The 18,245-nt window shown below is 48.0% G+C and overlaps 1 protein-coding gene across 4 annotated transcripts in view; it reads right to left on the bottom strand.

Moving 5' to 3' along the window:
* Positions 1-14,505: 14,505 nt before the first annotated feature.
* Positions 14,506-18,245, bottom strand: part of FNIP1 (folliculin interacting protein 1) — a 70,212-nt gene continuing 66,472 nt past the window's right edge. For all 4 annotated transcript variants that reach the window (XM_054841979.1, XM_054841981.1, XM_054841980.1 and 1 more), the window contains one exon: positions 14,506-17,800. In XM_054841979.1, coding sequence (XP_054697954.1) covers positions 17,722-17,800 — 79 coding nt within the window. In that variant the 3' untranslated portion in view covers positions 14,506-17,721. The remainder of the gene's footprint in view (positions 17,801-18,245) is intronic.

Below are 18,245 nucleotides of genomic sequence, written 5' to 3'. Positions count from 1 at the left end.
AGCGAGACAGCGGGCTCTTTAACCCACAGAATCAGCAAGAAGGGCGAGGGCGGGGCAGAGGGAAGGGCGGGGCTGGAACAGGCACCGCGCTCCGCCTGCGGTAGGGTGGGGAGAGGGCGGGGTCAAAGAGCAGCGCGGAGGGAAGGCTCGCGAGGGTTGGCTGGGGCTCGGCGCATGCGCGCTGGGGGCGCTGAGGGCAGCAGCCTCGCGGGCCGTGGGGAGGGCGGGGGGTCTCTGGGGATGGGACGGGGCGGGCGGCCCCGGCAGCGCGGAGCGGCGCCTGGCCCCGTCGAGAGGAGCGCAACCCCTCAGGAAGCCGGGGCGTAGGCGGGCCCGCGGTCAGTGGCAGCCGGCAGCCGTTCGAGCGCGGCCCCGCGAGGGCCGGTTGTTACCGCGCGCTCCTCCCCTCACAGGCAGCCGCACCCAGGGCACCCGCGGAGTTCCTCCTAAAAACACCTGTTCCGCCGTGACAGCCGAAGTAACTCATCTTCTGCATTTACTGCAAATCGACATCAAATGGGGGACACTTCTCCCATTGGAGTTTCCACGGGCAGGAATAACTTTCTTGTCAGGACACCAAACGTTAGTGTGGTGTTCCCTCACCGTTGCTCCTGTACTTCACGTGCGTTCCCACCTTTTTACAGAATATTTCTCTCCTTGATTCTTGAACTACTAAAAGCATGTGGCTTGGGGCTGGAGCTGCGGGGTTCCGATTCCCAGGATGTGTGACCCTGTCCCTGCTTTGCCCCCCGAGGCCTCGCAGGTGAGGCGGCCAGCCTGCCACCGACCCGCCGGGTTCGGATCTCGGCCTTAGGTGAAAAGCCACCGCGTGGCTCGGAAGGCTGGCGGGTTGTCACAACACCAAGGACCTGCGCTTCCCATGAGGCCAGGCCCTCGGACACGAGGCCGCAGCCATGTGTCAGCCGTGCCTCGGGAGGGTTCCTTCCTCACCCCGCGTCCGATTCTGCACATTCATGAGATTAAAGCCATGCAGGCACACAACTTGTGTTTGTCCTTTTTTCTCCTTCCTTCCTAATAAACAAGAGCGTTCTTGTTCCTTCCCTTTCTCCAGCTATTCCTTCCTCTTCTCTTTACCACTTGCCCTTTATGGCACAATTGTCTTTGTTGTACTGAAGGACTTTATTGACCATCCCAAGTTGTTTTATAATATTTCTAGTGTTTCCTTCAAAGAAAAATCTGAGGAAATTTGACATTTCCTCAACTGTAGGCTGCTTTGGTGCTGTGCCTAGTATCATTGCAGGGATGACAACAGTGGAATGGAGAGCCCCGGATCTCAAAAGCAACTATTCTTATCATCACAAAGTCATTACGCTGCTACCGCTAGACAGACAATATAAGGTCCCCTAAAAAATGATGCTCAGGTAAGGACACAGTTTCAGTCCCATAAAGTCTATAAAGACTTTATGTATTTTTTTACTTCATTTTGAACTTCCATGGTAAAAATTAACATCTCCAAATACCATGTCTATTATTGTTCCAAAGGTCAGAAGTTTGTACAAGTTATTTGTCAGAACACACCCTTTTTTGACTTCAGTACATGAAATATGATTTCCAGTTCTGTGGGAATCTTCTGAGATTCCCTGCCAGGAACCCAAATTGAAAAGCTGGAGATAAAAAGTTCTCCTGAGTAACTGAGGAGAAGCAAGTAGAAAAGAACCAAAGCATGAATCCTTCTTTATGAAGAGATTTTTTTTTCTTATTTTTTCCTTCATGCTTGCTTTCCCCCCCCCCCCCCGAGATGTAATAGCAAATCAAATAATTTATCAGCTCAGTTTATAGTTAAAGATCATGTAAAAGGTTAGTCGATACTCCCCAAGTGTAGGTGGTTGGAAAAAAAACTTAATGGAAGACTAGACTAAAAACGTAACTGAAATCTGTGCTGTGACAGTTCTCATAGATCTGTAATAATTTAAATCCTAATCCCATTTTTTTTTTAGAAGGTAACTCATTCTACCACCTATTCTAGCTGTTCAGCATTCCTGCATCAAAATAGTGCAGAAGTGGGCATTCGACATGGGAATAAAATCAGTAGCCCAAGAATTCGTTTTTCTTTGGCACACAAATTCTCCCATTTATTGTGCATCAGCCACAGACACACATCGAGCAGTGAGGTAGGCAGAGGTACTTGACAGGAACCAGCGCTGCGATTCCAATTTAATTGCTCGGCTCAACTGACCCGTGAAACAAGACTTTCCTCACTTCCAAAAATACCTGAATTTGAGTAAGTAATGGCTCTAATAGCTGCAATTATTCTGGGGGCTATTTCAGCTGTCGGGTTTATTTTCCCAAATATCTGGAGAACAATGGAAACGAGTGTCATGATCCTAACTGCTTACTGGTGTTACAGCCTACGTCTCCACATGGTAAAGCCTACGTAGTTAAACACAATTAAGACGCTTTCACAAGTGAGTAATTTCAGAGCCGGGATTAAAGGATGTGGCCAAGCAGGATGCCTATTGTCTGTGCAGAGGGGAAAATTTGCTTCCCTTTTGTCCGGACTGTATCACGCTGCCCAAATAAAGCATCGTTACTTACCGCATAGTTTTTTATTTCTTGAAAAATAACAGTATCTGTAGTCCTACATATAAGAATCAAAGGTGTTTTGCTATTTATACAGATCAGCTGCAATCTCAGGAGATTAAATGTTTCTGCTTCAAAGATCCGTGAATTTGAGAACATCAGCTAAATTACGAAGTACATCTCCTCCTCCTGGTATGTTCCCTCAATTGTTCTGGTTCACTGACACTCCCAAAGATGTCTTTTAATCTCACGCCTTTCACCACCACTGCACATCCCAGATTCTTCAGGGTAAAACTCAACTTCCTCATCAGTTCCAGTGGGAGAGATAAACAATCATCATACACCAAAATATTTTTTACTTGTATTTTTATGTATTCTATATATTTCTTGTTCCCGTAAGTTTTATTACAGCCTGACAATTTCCTTCCTCTCGTTCTCCAATACGGCTCTTAGGCTATTGTTTTTGATCTTTTAACTTTGGAATAAAATTCCCCTTCGGAGATTCATTCACATCATTGGCAACGGCTGCTAGCTAAGTATGTGGTTAATGCGCCACAAGGAAGACATACAAACTAATTCTCTGCCTGACTAGAGGAAAACAGAATGTTCTGGGATCCCCCAATGGGAAGAATCTCTTCAGAGCGTTTTACCATATATGCTGATTCTGATGATTAACTTCCCGACTAGAACATGTTTGTGACAGTGCAGTAAAAGCGTGTGAAATTGGGGAGGCAAAGGGATAATTAGTAACTTTGTGCAAGTGCACCTTATGCAGGAAAGTCACGTTTGTGCACATGGCACAGCACTGATCAGGTACCCAGATAAGAACATCGATCTCCTGTCTAAAACAGCACTTTGCAGCTCAAAATTTCCATTATGTTCCAGAAAATGTGAAATACCAAATTATTTTTGCAAAATCAAAAGCGAGAATGAAATGGCCATTTTTTATTGTACCACTAATTTTGCTCCCGCTGAGGCAAAGTTCCCCACTGTGCCTATTCCTAGAGCTTCAGTGCAAAGGATAATGGTAAAATGCAGAAATGCAGCATGAGAATTATGAGATTTTCATCTTCCTGCTCTATCATAATATTTTTTTTAAAACTAAACTCCCATCTCTTTTCTCCTCTTTAACTTGAGACTAGCATGGTTTTCCTTCCACATACAGATTTTTCCTGAAGCCATGTACACGTAAGCAATTGCAGAGGTCATCGTGACAGTCAAACCCTTATTTTTCAGCTTTAATCAACAAGACTGAAACAAATGGGGGATACAACGCTTCATCTACTTGTGCTTTACATTCAGTGGCAATTTTCCTTGCTTTTTGTGTTCCCTGTCACACATCTTTGATGGTCTCTAATGTGCTGAGTGCTGGTGTGAATGTACTGTGAATACAGTGAGCCTTAAGATTGAAAGGTCTTAAGATTATATTAACATGCAAAGAGAGGGGGATGACAAGCCCCAGCTGCTCCCTGGAGCAGACCGAACTGTAGCTCCAGCGTGGAGAGATTAACCGTTTCCTACATCACAGCTCCTGCCTGAAGGGAACATCTCCTCTCGACTGAGGGCACTTTGTGGGATGTCCACAGGAAAGGCTTCATGGAGGACAGGTGGAAATTCTGAAATAACAAATATTTGATGCTTGAGGATGCGTAGTGGGCTAGGAACATCACACCCTGGCCATCGTGTCAGGCAACGCCCTGCCAGTCGTGCACCAGACCGCTTCTGGAGCCCTAATTCCCAAGTTAGGAGAGATCTGCTAAAGCAAACAGTGAATTAGGTTATGTGCTGTTCATTTACTCATTTACTAAGGTTTCTGTGAAAACAAAGACGCGCATTGATACAGACTCCCTGAAAGTTGCCAGTGAGGACAGTAAAAGCTATTTATATTGAAACAGCACTGGCTGTCCCGTGACACTGACATGTATGTTCTCGTCTACCTCATTTCCCTTCCATGTCCAAATGCGAAAAGACACGTTTCAAGAAGGGCATTGCTCTCCCTTGCCGGCTGCCGTGTGGTGCGAAAGGTGAACTGAAGTGAGGAACGGCCGTCTGCCCGTCCCGCGCCTGCCGCTGAATTACCGAGCTCTGTCGAACGCGAGAGCGCAGGATCAGGAGTGAAAGGACTCCTGCCAAGTCACCAGAGCATCCAATCTGCCCCAGGCATGGTATGGTGCACAACATTACCAAAAGTGTCTGATGAAACAGAGTAAGAACTGACAAAAACATTCAAAATTGTTACAAAATACCATCTAAAATAGAGCCAGCTGGTTTGCTCAAAGCCAGAAGTTCTTGCCCCAAACAGACACGCAGTCCGCGATGGAACAGCTCCGTCTTTCTGTCTGAAACAGGCTCTTTTATCAAATGGGTTGTCTGTCTTCTGCCATTTCGTTTTTACTACGCACAACCTACAGCTATTTGATTCTAGCCCCAGCGCTTTGTTGGCAAAAGCTAAAAGAGCATATGGACCTGTCTAGATATTGGAGGTATCCAGCAACAGTATACAGATGTCCAAGCTCTAGCCTGAAAAAACTTAAGGATGGGGGGGTGGGGGAAAACCTGCCCTGACAGGAGGCAATCTGGAGTGTAGCAACTACCCCATTTGCATCTGCTTTGTTGTTATAATCAGGTTAAAACTTCCACTGAAAGATTTTCTTCATTTGTCATAGGAAATCTCATGCCAAAAAACATTAGAAAGGGGAGTGTGGGTAAAAGAATGGGATGGGCACAGATAAAGGCTTTGAAAAAAACCCAAAAACCAGAACATTTGCCATGGGAAACCTCCCACCAGTAATCTGGCATCAGTAACCAATTCAACATCTCTTATTCCAAACATTTAATGTCTCATTAATTTTTGGGGTCCACTTTAAGTTGTACAACTGTAAGTTGCAAAATGATTTCACAAACAGTGGGGATTTTGTGACTCTGACCTGTTATAACCCAGCGAGAACATGTAATGGTATTTGTATTTTTCTACTGAGTAGCTATTTTCAGAGGCAAAAAGCCAAACACTTGCATAACTCAATATTACCACTCTGTCTATCTATGACATTTGTAAGTGGACAACACTTTGGCTGACAATGTTGAGCTAGTAAAAGAACAGGGCATGCCTACGGAGAGCAGCCAGTTTAAATATGATAAAGATTAGAGTAAATAGGATTTCAGTCCTCCCCCTTTTTTAAGTAAATGGAGTAATTCTCTGAGCATGTGGAAAAATAATAAACAACCTCTCTGCTGCCAAATAACAGGCCAACAGTCTAGACTTTTTCTTAACTGGCAATCAACTGGATTAAGAAATTGTGAATAAACTCCTGACATGCTATTTCTCTGCTTTATGCAATCGACTACATGCTACTTAATTGTGAAATCCTACGAGAACTATTACAGCATTTGAAACGACCGAGGCTGGGGAAAACTTGCGGTTCTTACCGTTCTTTTGGTGCTGGTGTCTGTATCCGGGTACTTTGCAACCATGAGCATTGCTGTCACAGACCAGCGCGACCACTCAGCCAGCATCACGTCAGCTTCCCCCCGTACGCATATGTTTTGTACGTTTGTACGAAAATACGTGTCTGTGTGTTTGTGCTCCTGTTTGTATAAACTCTAATTTGATTATGAAGAAATGTTGCACGGTTTAGTAGACTCAGTTCAGGTCTGGGAGCCAGGAATGCTCGGTGAACTCATTGCAGAGTTATGTAGGACAAAATTCCTTGTATCATCCTCTGGTTTTAGTCGCATTTCGATGCTGTCGGCCTGATTTTTGTGATGAAGAGAGTATAAACGGCTCCCGCTGACATGAGTGAGTTAGCAAGCGCTCAGCTCCTCCACGCTGTTAAATTAGGTCCCCTCGCGTTGAAGCACTCGGTGTCAGAGGCGGTTGCTTTTATCATCTGTCTTCACGCAATGACACCCATCCTTATTATTCCTTATGATCTGTTCTCCGGCTTTTAATGACCCTACAGAGCTAATGAGATGTTTGGTTCCCCCACCCAAGCACAACCATATGGATGAGATGATATCAGGCGGCTCGCTGAAACCATTAAATCTCAGGCATGCAGAATATCCAGAAAGTTCCTGTTTTCAGCGTGTCAGTTTTAGTCTTCAAATGCAGAAGCGTACGGCATGCTCACATGATGTCAGCAGCATAACAGAACAAACTGTCTTCTGCAGACAAAATCCTGCCTATTTTTAACTTTAAAAAGCTCTGCAGCTGATTCTTCGGTGTAGTTTTCCTCCCTTCCTCCCCTCCTTCAGAGGCCCCGGCCGTGGTAGCGTCACACGGTGGTTCTGCATCACGGCAGAGGTGAGGGCAGGGGACATCGTTCACAGCAGCGTCCCACAGCCCGTGCTGGCCTCTCCCCGCAGCCCGGCAGCTCTCCTGCAGCAGACAGCTGAGATGCTCCTGCTGAGGGACCACCAGACTGCCTTTTACCTTCGTGCAGCAAAAAGCCAGGACACCCAGGACCGCCGGCCGTCTTTCCGCCGTTGCCGGGGAGGGACAGGAGAGCGGCCGCAGTAGAAGGGCCTGGCTAGGCGCAGGACCAGCAGGTACGGCACCAGCGAGAGCCGGCGCGTAGGGTTGGACGACTCCTGGGAGACCTGCTCACCTCTCCTTTCGGCACACAGAATGGGGAGAGACCCTCATCGCAAACCCCGTCATCCCACCCCCGGGCTCTGCAGCGTCCCCTCGCAGGGATTTCACCGGGGAGGGAGGCAGTAACGTACAGCAACCCCTGGAGTGCGTGTGGGGTGGGGTGGGGGGTAAAAGTGAGGGGAGAGGGACGTGATACTCCATCCCGTGCTTTTCAAGTAGATGATCATACTGGTTGGGTTTTAAATGCTAAAAGTGCAACCATTCACGGTCTTCCTTGGATGAAAGGAAGCATTGTGCATGGAACACAGGAAGAGTTTCCTTTATTGTAACTTGCAGAGAGCAAAGGAAATAAAAGCAGAACAGCAGCTAGATGAAGGTCAGATGATTGTATGAATCATACGGTGATGCAAGTTATCGAGTGCGCGGCTCAGTGCACCACCCAATAAAACCAGATGCCACCTAAGTACACAAATATCACTCACCTACAATCACTTACCCCACGTGGAAGTCGTTTCTCTTGCTCAGAGCAGAACAGGCTGCTTTCATTTGGTTTCTTACTATGATACTGTGAATTTAAAAATCAGGAAAAGATCTGTCAGGTAGGACAACAGTGACGATACTGAGGCAGAAACAATTTCTTTAGATTTTTAAGCATTTCATTCCACCTAGGTGAAAGTTGAGATGAAGCATTGCCCAGCCCGAAATACCAAAGAAGTGATGGAGGCTGCCGTCAGGGTGTCGGCAGAGCTGTGTCCGCTGCTGCCGTTAGAAGGGGGAACGCAAGGAAATTCATGCAGAGAGCTGCCTGGCCCCTAGGAAGCACGCTGGCTTCCAGAAACACCGTGACACCACGAACAATCTTGTCAAGGAAATATTATTTTTAATAACTGCGTATGAAATGACTGCGCAACTCGATCCAGCAAACTTTGACTTTTCTGGAAAGCTGAACGGGGCTCGCTGTGTTTTGACGCGTCGCGGATAAGCTGCCCGCCAAGTGCCCTGGCTCCCCTCGATGCCGTGAGGAATACTCGCAGTGCCGTACCAGCACGCTAAAAGCCATGGATGGTACCAGCAGACACCTCAGCATCTGAACTTTTCAAACTGTTTTAGTGACGAATATTTTTCTGAGAGCTTTGGCCAGTGGGCAGATTCTTTCCCTAGAAGTCTGCATTGCATTTAAACAGTTGGGTTTCGTTGCTGTCTTTACCCAAGGCAGAAGTGCCTTCTTTTATATAAACAATTGCTGTAGCAGTTGCTATTTCGTGAACTGCTGGTTGAGCCCGTCTCCAGGAGATATTACAACTGTGCTGCACTTTTAAAAGAAGGTACCAAGAGAAGTGGAAACATTTTGCAGCCTTGCAGTTAAGGAGACCTCGAGGTAGCAGGAACCGCCCCAGAGCTTTTTCCAGGTGTGGTCTAAAAGAAGGATGCGCACACACACGGTAAAGAATCTGCAACCAAAGCCAGCAGTAAGAGCGTTACAGTAAGAAAGTAGGAGAGCAGAGCGCAGCAGAAGCCTGTGCCCAGGGCGGGAATCACCAGCAGCTGCACAGGCATCTCCTGGGGTCTGGCCAGCCGCCGGCACGGGCGGACGGTGAGTGGAGACGGGTGCCAGAGACCCCCCAAACGCGACGGCGTGGTGCACAGCCCTCCAGCCAGGGTGGCCCAGCAGCTGGAACGGTCGGTGACACCATGGGCAAGGCGGGGGTTACACTCCTGTTGGCCAAAGGATTTAGCGCGACCGCCACGTGCTCCAGCAAGGATGCTCAGCTGCCTCTTTAGGTGACAGTCTGAACGGGAAATAGCCGAAGCGCAAATTAATTAGAAATGCTTAATCAGCTCTCGTGCTTTGAATGTAAGCGATGAAGGCAGAGGACAGACACTGCTGCTGGCAGACGTTTCCTCTAAAACTGCCTCCGTTGTACGCGTTCTGAAAAAGAGGGAATTCACCCCGTATTTCTGAGACCGACGACTTGCCCTGGCCGAAGCCGCGTGGGCTCCTGCCGAGCCGCCCGGCCGGGGCTTCTCTCGCAGACCCAAGGAGGAACCTGCCCTCCAGCCGGCTCAGCAGCGAGCCACCCTGGGGAAAAACAACGAGGATGCGACCGGCAACTACAACAGATCTGAAAAGTTGTACTTAGGTTAAGGATTATTTTCACCCTAAAAAAACGGGAGTCTGAATTCATGGCTGCGAGAGGCTGCCGGGAGCAGCGGGGGTTCTCACCAGCCCAGGACAGAGCCCTTGGTTTTAATACTGAGTCGGTTCAAGCCTACAGTTCTTAAAATTCTGTATCCGTTTCCATGGGAAGGGCCTGCTTTTCACTACCCTATAATTTAAGAAATGATTCGCAGATTTAAACTGTATTTTGAAAAATAAATTTGCCTCCAGGCTGATGGCTTTTACAGCCTAAGCAGCTTCAGAACAATGTCATGTGAAATGACAGAGATCAAGACCTTTATTTAAACTGTTGGAGCTGTACAAGAAAAACAAGCTTGGAGAATAAAGCGCACGATCATTAATTATTGCAGCACAAGCAACACAGCTGTAATTATCTTGTTCGCTGAGAACGTCTCCCGCAAATTTTATCAGTCATATTGTTAATATGTGCAAACAGGAGCCCTTATTCTTTCTGCTCTTTCAGTAGCGATCAAAATTAGATAAGATTTCTAGTTACAGCTGCTATTAATAAATCTACTCCTTGAAAATTTGGTAGTTAATTTCTTAGGATTCAGTGCACTCAATAAGCTATTGAAAAATATAATTGCTCGTGGCTGTAATTTTGAAGTAATTATAGAAGAATTGCTGAATGTCGTCTTTTCAAATGCGTCGAAGTTCTCCAAAGTGAAAAGCATCTCTGGCAGGAAAATCAAGTGCACAAATCCATTTGTACCCTCTTCCCAAAAGTCACCGTTTATAAACGCCTTTGTAGCATAACGACCCTTCGCAACCCCCACGGCAGAGCCTTTACAGGGGGGTGTCTGCGGCAGAGAGGTCCCACCGGTGCTCCGGTATCGGCGCCGGGAGCCGACCAGGTCTCGCTGGCATCACCCCTGCACGGGCTCCGTGCGCTCTCACCACTGCTTTCTGTGCTGGCTCTGAGCCGCTTCTAAACCACTTTTCTATTGGTGATATCAGTGGAAACGTTCTAGAAATTCATTCTATTAGCCAAGGAAACTAAACAAATATGCCTTTAGGAAATAAGATGCTCAGTTCTCAAGGAAATGCTCTCACTCATCTTTCTCAGTCCGACTACGTGCGCTTCCATGAGAAACACCGGTTTCATTTTCTATGCCACTGACGGAAAACATTTGTTTTCCATTAACAGCTGGGACAAACTCCACCTTCAGCTCTCCCGCCCGGCCCCAGCGATGCCACGAGCGATGCATACGTGTGTCCCAGAGCTGCGGCTGCAGCCCGTCCCACTCGAGAAGGAAATAGCGACGGGAGCAGCCCTGCATCTCGCTTATCGCAATTACTCAACACAGCGGAGCCCCGCGGGACGTCACCGCAGCTCCCCGCTCCTCCTTGGCGGTTTTCCTTAAAAAAAAAGCTGGGTCTGTCCCACCAGAGGCACTGAAACTCACGCTAAGGAGTTAATGAAGAAGAAAAAGCAAATTCCAGATTAAACAGACGCTCTGGTTACGGCGGTTAGAAACTGGGCAGCAAGAGCAGCCAGAGGCACAGTGGTCAGACAAAGTTCCTCTCTCTCAGCGGTTTAGAAAGCGCAGGATAGATGAAACCTTGAAACAGAAAAATACCAACATTGAACAATGTCTTTATGGGCTAAAACCAGGCAGGCCCAGGGACGGCCCCAGGCGTCTGTGGCAGCGCGGGGCTCCCCGGCACGTGAGCCGTGACCTGCGTCGGAGGAAGCGGCTCCCTCTCGTTCACGCAAGGTTCTGATTTTGCAATGGGAGAAGATGAGCCAGGGTAGGACATTTCCGTCCTGCCACCCCCACCCCAAGGTAATAAAAGTCAGAGACTTTTCTTGGTCTGTAACTTCATTTCTGAGAAGACACATGTACAGGGAAACCGTTACCAAAGGAGCTGGGTTGCAGGTCCTTAAGGAAAACAACAGCAAACAGCAAGTCCAAAGGTGTTTGGGGAGCGAGGGGGGGGATCACCCCAGACCCCCACCAGCACCCAGGCTGGGCCTGGCCGGGGATGGGGCGCAGGCAGAGCGGCTGCGTCACGAGATACAGGCATCCGCTTATCTGCTGTGCCGCTTGGAAATCCGGGACCGAGCCACGGCCCAAAGACTTCCCTTGGGATGCTGCGATAAGGACCCGCCGGCGGGTCCAGGCTGCCTCATTGGTGCCGAACGGCAGCGGAGCCACGTCGCGCTTCCCGGCTCTGCCCAGGGGTTGCCACGGTTCCTCGCCCCGGGTGGTTCGAGCACCCCAACGGCTGGGCAGGTTGTGCTGCAAGGCTCCAGCGCGGAGCTCGGGGGGAACTCTGGCCTTGGAACAGCAGCGAGTGTCTGCGGCACGGCCGGAGCGCCCCAGCCCCCGCGTGAAGCAGCCGCACGGCCGGGCTCGCCCACGAACCACCGGGGTCGGTTATTCAGCCCCGCGCCCATCGCAGCCGGAACCGTGGGGCTCCCGTGGGGCCAACCTGCCCACGAGCTGCCCTGCCCGCAGAGCAGCCACGATGGGCATTGCTCAAACCCGCTGCGGCTCTGAGCAACCGGCACCGGGCAGGGGAAGCGACCGCGCGCTGGCGTTACGCTGATGAACATTAGTGCCACGGCTCGGGGAAGGAGCCCGCGTCACCGTGCCATGCCTGTGAGCTCGTTCAGGAGATACGATCCCCGCACAGGGCCCCCCTCCGCCGGCAGCGCGGGAGGTGCTGCGATGTTCCTCAGGTAGCGTTTCCTTCAGCACTAACGTCTCAAACCACAGGACCAGCTACTTACTGTCATCTGTCTTCTACACCTTCTTCTTCTGTGCAGTAATTAGCGGTGATTGGCATTAAGAGCTCTCCGTGCCCCGTTGCGGGGCGCAGCTGACGGCAGGAGCTCAGGCCGTGCCTTCCCGCCCTCGGAGCAGATGTTTTCGGCTCCAGCTGGGAACAAACAGCTGGAGCAGGCAGAGGTTTAGAAATCAAATTCTGCCGCTGTACAAATATTTTTGGTAATGAAAATAAACAAAGACATGGGAGTAACGTGCTTCCTCCTGCTACTACGCTTCCTAGGAGGGGACGGGCTGTAAGAGAGCAGAGGACCCACACAGGACCCAAGCAGGTGACGGCTCGCGCGAAGCTGTTTGTTTCCAGAGGCCACGTAACGTGTCCAGCCTCGCAGGCGTCGCTGAGGCAGGGAAAGCTGGTGGCAGTGGGCCCTTGGGGGGAGGAGAGCCACAGCACCTCTCCCACACACGACCCCTCGTGCCGGCTCCTCAGTCCGTTCCCGTGGGGATCCGCAGCTCCGTGGGAAGCTCCATGTCGGGGCAGGACCTCACGCCGCCGTACTGTGGTGCTGAGCTGCGTGGCCTGCAGTGACGCCGACAGAACTGGCACGCTGTAGCTGAAACCTGGAGGAAATATATTTAAAACAGTTTTTCTGTTGGTGCCACTAAGCCGCACAGAAAATAATCACCTCCTCTTCTGCAGACCCCCTGGGAGTCACGCAGGGGATGAAAGACGCTGTGGTACTTGGATGCCTCTGGCTTGCCTGCCTGCCTTTGCCTACACGAAAGGGAATTAGCTTTCTCTTTTGTTTCAGGGAAATTAAGGGAATTACAGAAAAGGAGTAGCAATATGTACAAAATACTGGCTAGCAAGTGCTATACCCCAGTCTAGCTGAAAAGTTAAAAAGGAAATAAATTCTGGGCATTAACGTCAGCATTTTCTGGATGCCACGGTGATTTTACTGTTGAATTTACTGCTAACACAGCGGCAGTGCACAAGCGTGCATCACCAGGACGCACAAGCGTGCATCACCAGGACCCCAGAGCGGAGCCTCCTGCCTCCCCTGCGGCTCGGCCGAGGCTGAGCACCTCCTGCGGCAGATGCTGCTGGAGCCCGGGCTGGGTGCTGCCTGCTGTACCTCTCCAGCGCTGCTGTGGGATCGCAGCCTCTGCCTTCTGAATCCGTCACGGCGGAGGAACACCAGGCCAGCCAATAAACCCCTCTGTTACAATTATTAAAAGGCAATTAATCCTCTATTGATCACTTTTACATTGCCCCACCCACATGGAGCATTGAGTTATTTGCTATCACACTACTCCGGACACGCACTCTGAGCGCTTCTTTCTTTCCCTGCTCGTAGGGAAAGCTCACGTGGTGTTACAGGACCAGTTTAAACACCCGCGAGTGCTGCTACGGCTTCACTCCTCCTCGAGATGAAAAAACCCAAACCCAACCTTGGGTAGGACGTGTCTTTTTACGAGAGGGCACTTGGCAGGTGCGAGTGGAAATCCTGGAAAGCTCCGGCCCCCCATCCCGTCTCGCTGTGCCGCCCATCGGGTCCACGGAGCTCCTGCCCAGCAGCTGGGCTCTGCAGGATGGGGCCCGGGGCCACCAACCTCTGCTCCTGCCCCAGCTTGTCCCCGTCCCAGACCCACACCTCGCACAGGCTGAGGGCACCAGGGAAGGTATGTGTCAGGAAAGGAAGCCATGAGAAAGCTTATCAAAAACGGGATGCAGCTACTTCAGGGAAAGGTCTCCATCCTTTGCTGATTATTTATTCCCTTTTCAGGAATTTGGGACCTGTATTAATCTGAACGCTCTACAAGCCGTCGCACGTACGCTCTACGACTTCTTCGCAAGTTAATTCTGTTTCCTGTTGTACAATTACTACTTCACTTTTCTTGACAGCGCCGTATCGTAATTTGAACTTACGGTTAATAAAACCTTACAAGGACTTTTCAATAACCTTAATTCCTGTGCAGCAGCCCAGAGGGACGGAAAAGGGATTGGAACAGGGTAGACTGGCACAAATACAGGAACTTGTAGGAGAGGAATTACAAACACTTGACTGGTGACAAACGGCTCTGCAGGTAAATCTGGGAAGGGACGTACAGCCCAGCGCACGGACCACGGCTTCATGGATACGCTGCTTCTCCTCGCGCAGAGCCAGGCAGCAGCACGGACGCTCAGGATCACCCCCCCGCCTTACTACCGCTTGTGTGGGGCCAAGGACGCCACAACTGACAGGACGGCAAGTGCAAACACAAATTCCTACTTGAAATGACTAATTCCTTAAGAGACCCCAAATTAAATGGCTGCAGCACCTCCGAGTACTGGGAGGCGTGCCCCAAAAGGGATGTCTGGTGGGAGACGGACAGATGTCAAGCTCAAGGGTTATAGTTTATACACTCGCCAACGCTCTCACACTACAGGTATGAAAAAGGGACACAAAAGGTACCAGAAGTAAATTGACATACTGTATTTATTGCACAAATTTCCCCTAAAATTGGGAATGGTTATTATAATACAAGTGCACATCTTGGGAAATATATACAAAAACAGAAGAGATAACAAGTATGTACATTTTACCCAGCATTTTACAAGTACCACCATCTAAATAATTTAGAGAAAGCAAAAAATTGTCATAAAACGTTTATAATAACTAATAGGGAAAACATATGCAAGGTGTAAAATCCTTTCTTTTAAATATTTTTTGTTCTTAGCAGCCCAGTGTTCGCCAATCGCAACAAAGACAAATTTGCTAATTTGTGTGCCTAGTACACGTAGTTTTCAGCCAGAAAATTAAGACATGTTAATGGAGATTGGTAATAGTGGAAAAAAGAAATCAAACATTAGTTTTCTATTCACATAAAACAATCGCGATATACTTTTTAAAAGTCGATGCTATAGTTCTGTAAAAGATCCCTTTTTGTATTATTTAACAAACAGACATACGTACCACATTGTTCACGTACCCTAAAAGTTAACTTACAGAGTAACTTCCCATCACATGAGGGTTTTCGTTGGGTTTTAACCACAATACTGCTCGGGAGGGTGCTGCCGCGCCGAGAGCCGCTGCTCAGACCCGGGGGCTCTGTAGGGACCAGCACCGGCGGGCACACGAGGAAGAAGCTGCATCCGTGGCTGCTTCATCCGGGGCTGCCCAAACACATCGTTACGACGACGTGAGCGGGTTGCGTTGGGCAGAAGACAGCAGAGAAGGATGCCACTGAACCGCCGCTGTTCTCACCTTCTCAAGTTAATACTAATTTCAAGCTGTGCAAGGGCCTTTCTTGAGAGTCAAATCCACTTCAAAATGATACCAACAATTCCCTAATCATGAGTAAGTGTAGGACAAGATGGTATTTTCCTGTACTGACGCGTTAAGAGCGCAGTCCTGGGAGGTGTCAAGGTGACGGTGCCGCAGACGGCTCCGCAGACAGGACAGAGCCTCCGTGGAAGCAAGGGCAGGATACGTCCTCGGCGTTCCTCAGCCGGGACTGCAACGCCAGCACCCGGTGGCACCAACATGCTCAAGTTACAACTGCAAATCTATGTACAATGTTCAGAATTGTAACTATTGGCTATATAACGTATCGTAGCAAAGAGTTAAAAAGTCATATTCTGAGCTCAATCCTATATTTCATTAAAAATGTGTTTATGCAACTGGGCCCCTATGTTTTGTGCTCATTCCGAAAGCCAGATGAATATAATTGTGCAGTGAAGAAAGGACATTTGAAGAATAGGGGAGAAACGTATCCTTAGATCAGAGCTTAAACACAAGTTTCTTCCTCGCAGCAGTCAGCATTCAATTTTATATACAGAAGAGTTTCAAATGACACTGCCTCTATTCACGGCTGGTTTACTTACTACCGTAGACTCAGTCCCACGCGGGAAGGGGTGTGGGTTTGCCATGTCACTCTTCCCTGGAACACAGTCTTAAAAGTTACAGATTTTAAATATTACTGAAAAACCACTCTGGGTGAAAACCTGGCCCCAGCGAAGGAAGGGAGGAGAGTTTTGTCGACAGTTGTGGGGCAGGGATCTCTCCTATTGTTTTCAAGTTTATCAAATGGTTAAAATAGAATTGTATTTAAAATAACTCTGCAAAAAACAATAGCAGGCGTGCTATACTATTGAAAAGATTATTACACAATGATGTATTTATAGAACTGTTTATAGAGTTTAGCGACCAAGTGAACACGTATCTCCTACTGCGGATAATCCACAAATTTCAATATACTGAACGCAACAGATGAAAACAGAACCTAAAAATCAGCAACATTAATTGGCTGCCAGGACAAATACGCAAAGAAAAGCCTATAATGAAGTGTCCAGTTAAACTGAGGTAGTAGAGCCTTTGAAAACACAATCCACCTACCACTGTATATTTACACTACTTACACCAGATTGGGTCCATCAGCTATTCGTACAACTATTGTATATACAATGACAAAACAGTGATGGCTGAGTAGAGGAGAAATGCTGAGAATAAAATAAACAACATTTCCTGCTGGTAATTACACAAGTGAGTAGAAAAGGGATTAGAGTCGTCTGCATCAAGGGTATATTTCTCAAAAAATAATTTTGATATTACTACACTATGGTGTAATCAATGTTCATTTTTTGTAGAATGGTTTTAAAAAATATATCAATTAGTTACCTGAGCAATTAAGGGTAATAGTGTATTCGGTTTTTCCCCAATGCTTTGGTACAATTATTTCTAGTTCCTTATTTCAATAGCTGACTGACTGCTGTAAAAAGAATAGGATGTTGCAAGAACATTATAGACCATAAAAAAGTTAGAGGTAATAGTCGTGTCATTGTGGGGAGCCCATGGGGAAATTTCAGCCAGCATTTGCTTTACATTTGTTTTTTTTGTTTTTTTAACATTTTGATTACATTGTGGAAGAAAAGCATCACTTAGTATAAAGCAACATTTAAACATTATAAACATTTAATACTGGTTACAACATCTGGCCAAGAAAAGGACAATCTCCCTCGCTAGTTTGTCTGTTGGCCGCCTCCTCCCTCCTCCCTGTCCATCCCCCCCACTATTCCCTCTCCCCAGGAGAAAGATCATAAATAAATTTTGGAGCTGAGCATCATTAATAAGCTTTTTACAAAACAAAACAAACCCCCCACCCCCCGTTCTTCCTCTGGGAAGTATCCAGAATTTGACTATGACATGAAAAAGTAGAAGTTGTTTACAAATCATTGCAGCTTGAGAGTTACAGATCTTAACGAGATCCTAATCAGCAGAAGCCAGTCTGAAGACAGCTGCTGCATTCTCCTGTTAAGTTTATAACTGGCAATAGCATCATATATTTCTCAAAGCAGTTCTTCCTCACGTTCTCCAATATAAATTACAGTTAGCCATTGTGGCAGAAACCAATAAAAAATGCCAATCTTCAGCTTTTGCTAAAATCTTTGCTTTTCTGTGGTTGAAATCTCGGGCTTACTCATTTTTCTTTTTTCCTTTCTTTATCCTTTTTTATAAATGACCAAGTGGGAGAGGAAAAGCCTCCAACTGTGTGCATAACGGGCAGTCATATATGGAGGTGCTGCAGCTCAACGAGCAGTCTGGTTTTGTTGCTTCAAAGAGAAAGGAGCCAGAACAAGTTGTCTTCCACTTTGTTTCCAGAGGGGAAAAAAGTCAACGTCTATGGCCTCTGGCATTTTAAAGTAGTATCTGGGCAACATACGGAGAGTGAGTGCTTGCTACAGCTGCCAGTAAAGGGAGGTCGCTGGATTCAATCCTAAAAGGAAGCAGAAGAGTCATATTTAATCTAACCCAAAACGTAGCTGAGCCGAACACGTGTGTTAGTCACATTGCCTGCTCCAGCCCCAGTGTTTGTGCTGCGTGTGTACGCAGCTCCGAGCAGCGGGACATTCCTCAAGTAAAACTGAAGCCGATCGCACTTCTCTCCTCACACAGCACCGCCAGCTGGGTTGCACACTCCAGCCACCAGATTGTTTCTAACATCCCCTCCAGACGCGCCCGCCCGCGCTGGCGAGCGACAGCTCTGCGCTGCCAATGCTGCCTTAGCTCCTGCCTGCCTGGGTTTTGGGGTTGGTTTTTTTTTTTTTTTTTTTCCCCCACAGGGCCAACAAACTGGTGAGACAGCAGACGGAGGGAGGAAAAACTGCAGATTCCTTCCTACCCTCAAAGTAAAGGGAGCAACGGTCGGGGGACAAAATGCC

Source organism: Grus americana, chromosome 14, assembly GCF_028858705.1.
Source record: "Grus americana isolate bGruAme1 chromosome 14, bGruAme1.mat, whole genome shotgun sequence".
NCBI lineage: Eukaryota > Metazoa > Chordata > Aves > Gruiformes > Gruidae > Grus > Grus americana.
The sequence above is the reverse complement of the archived record's forward strand: the minus strand, read 5'-3'. Positions and strand labels throughout refer to the sequence as shown.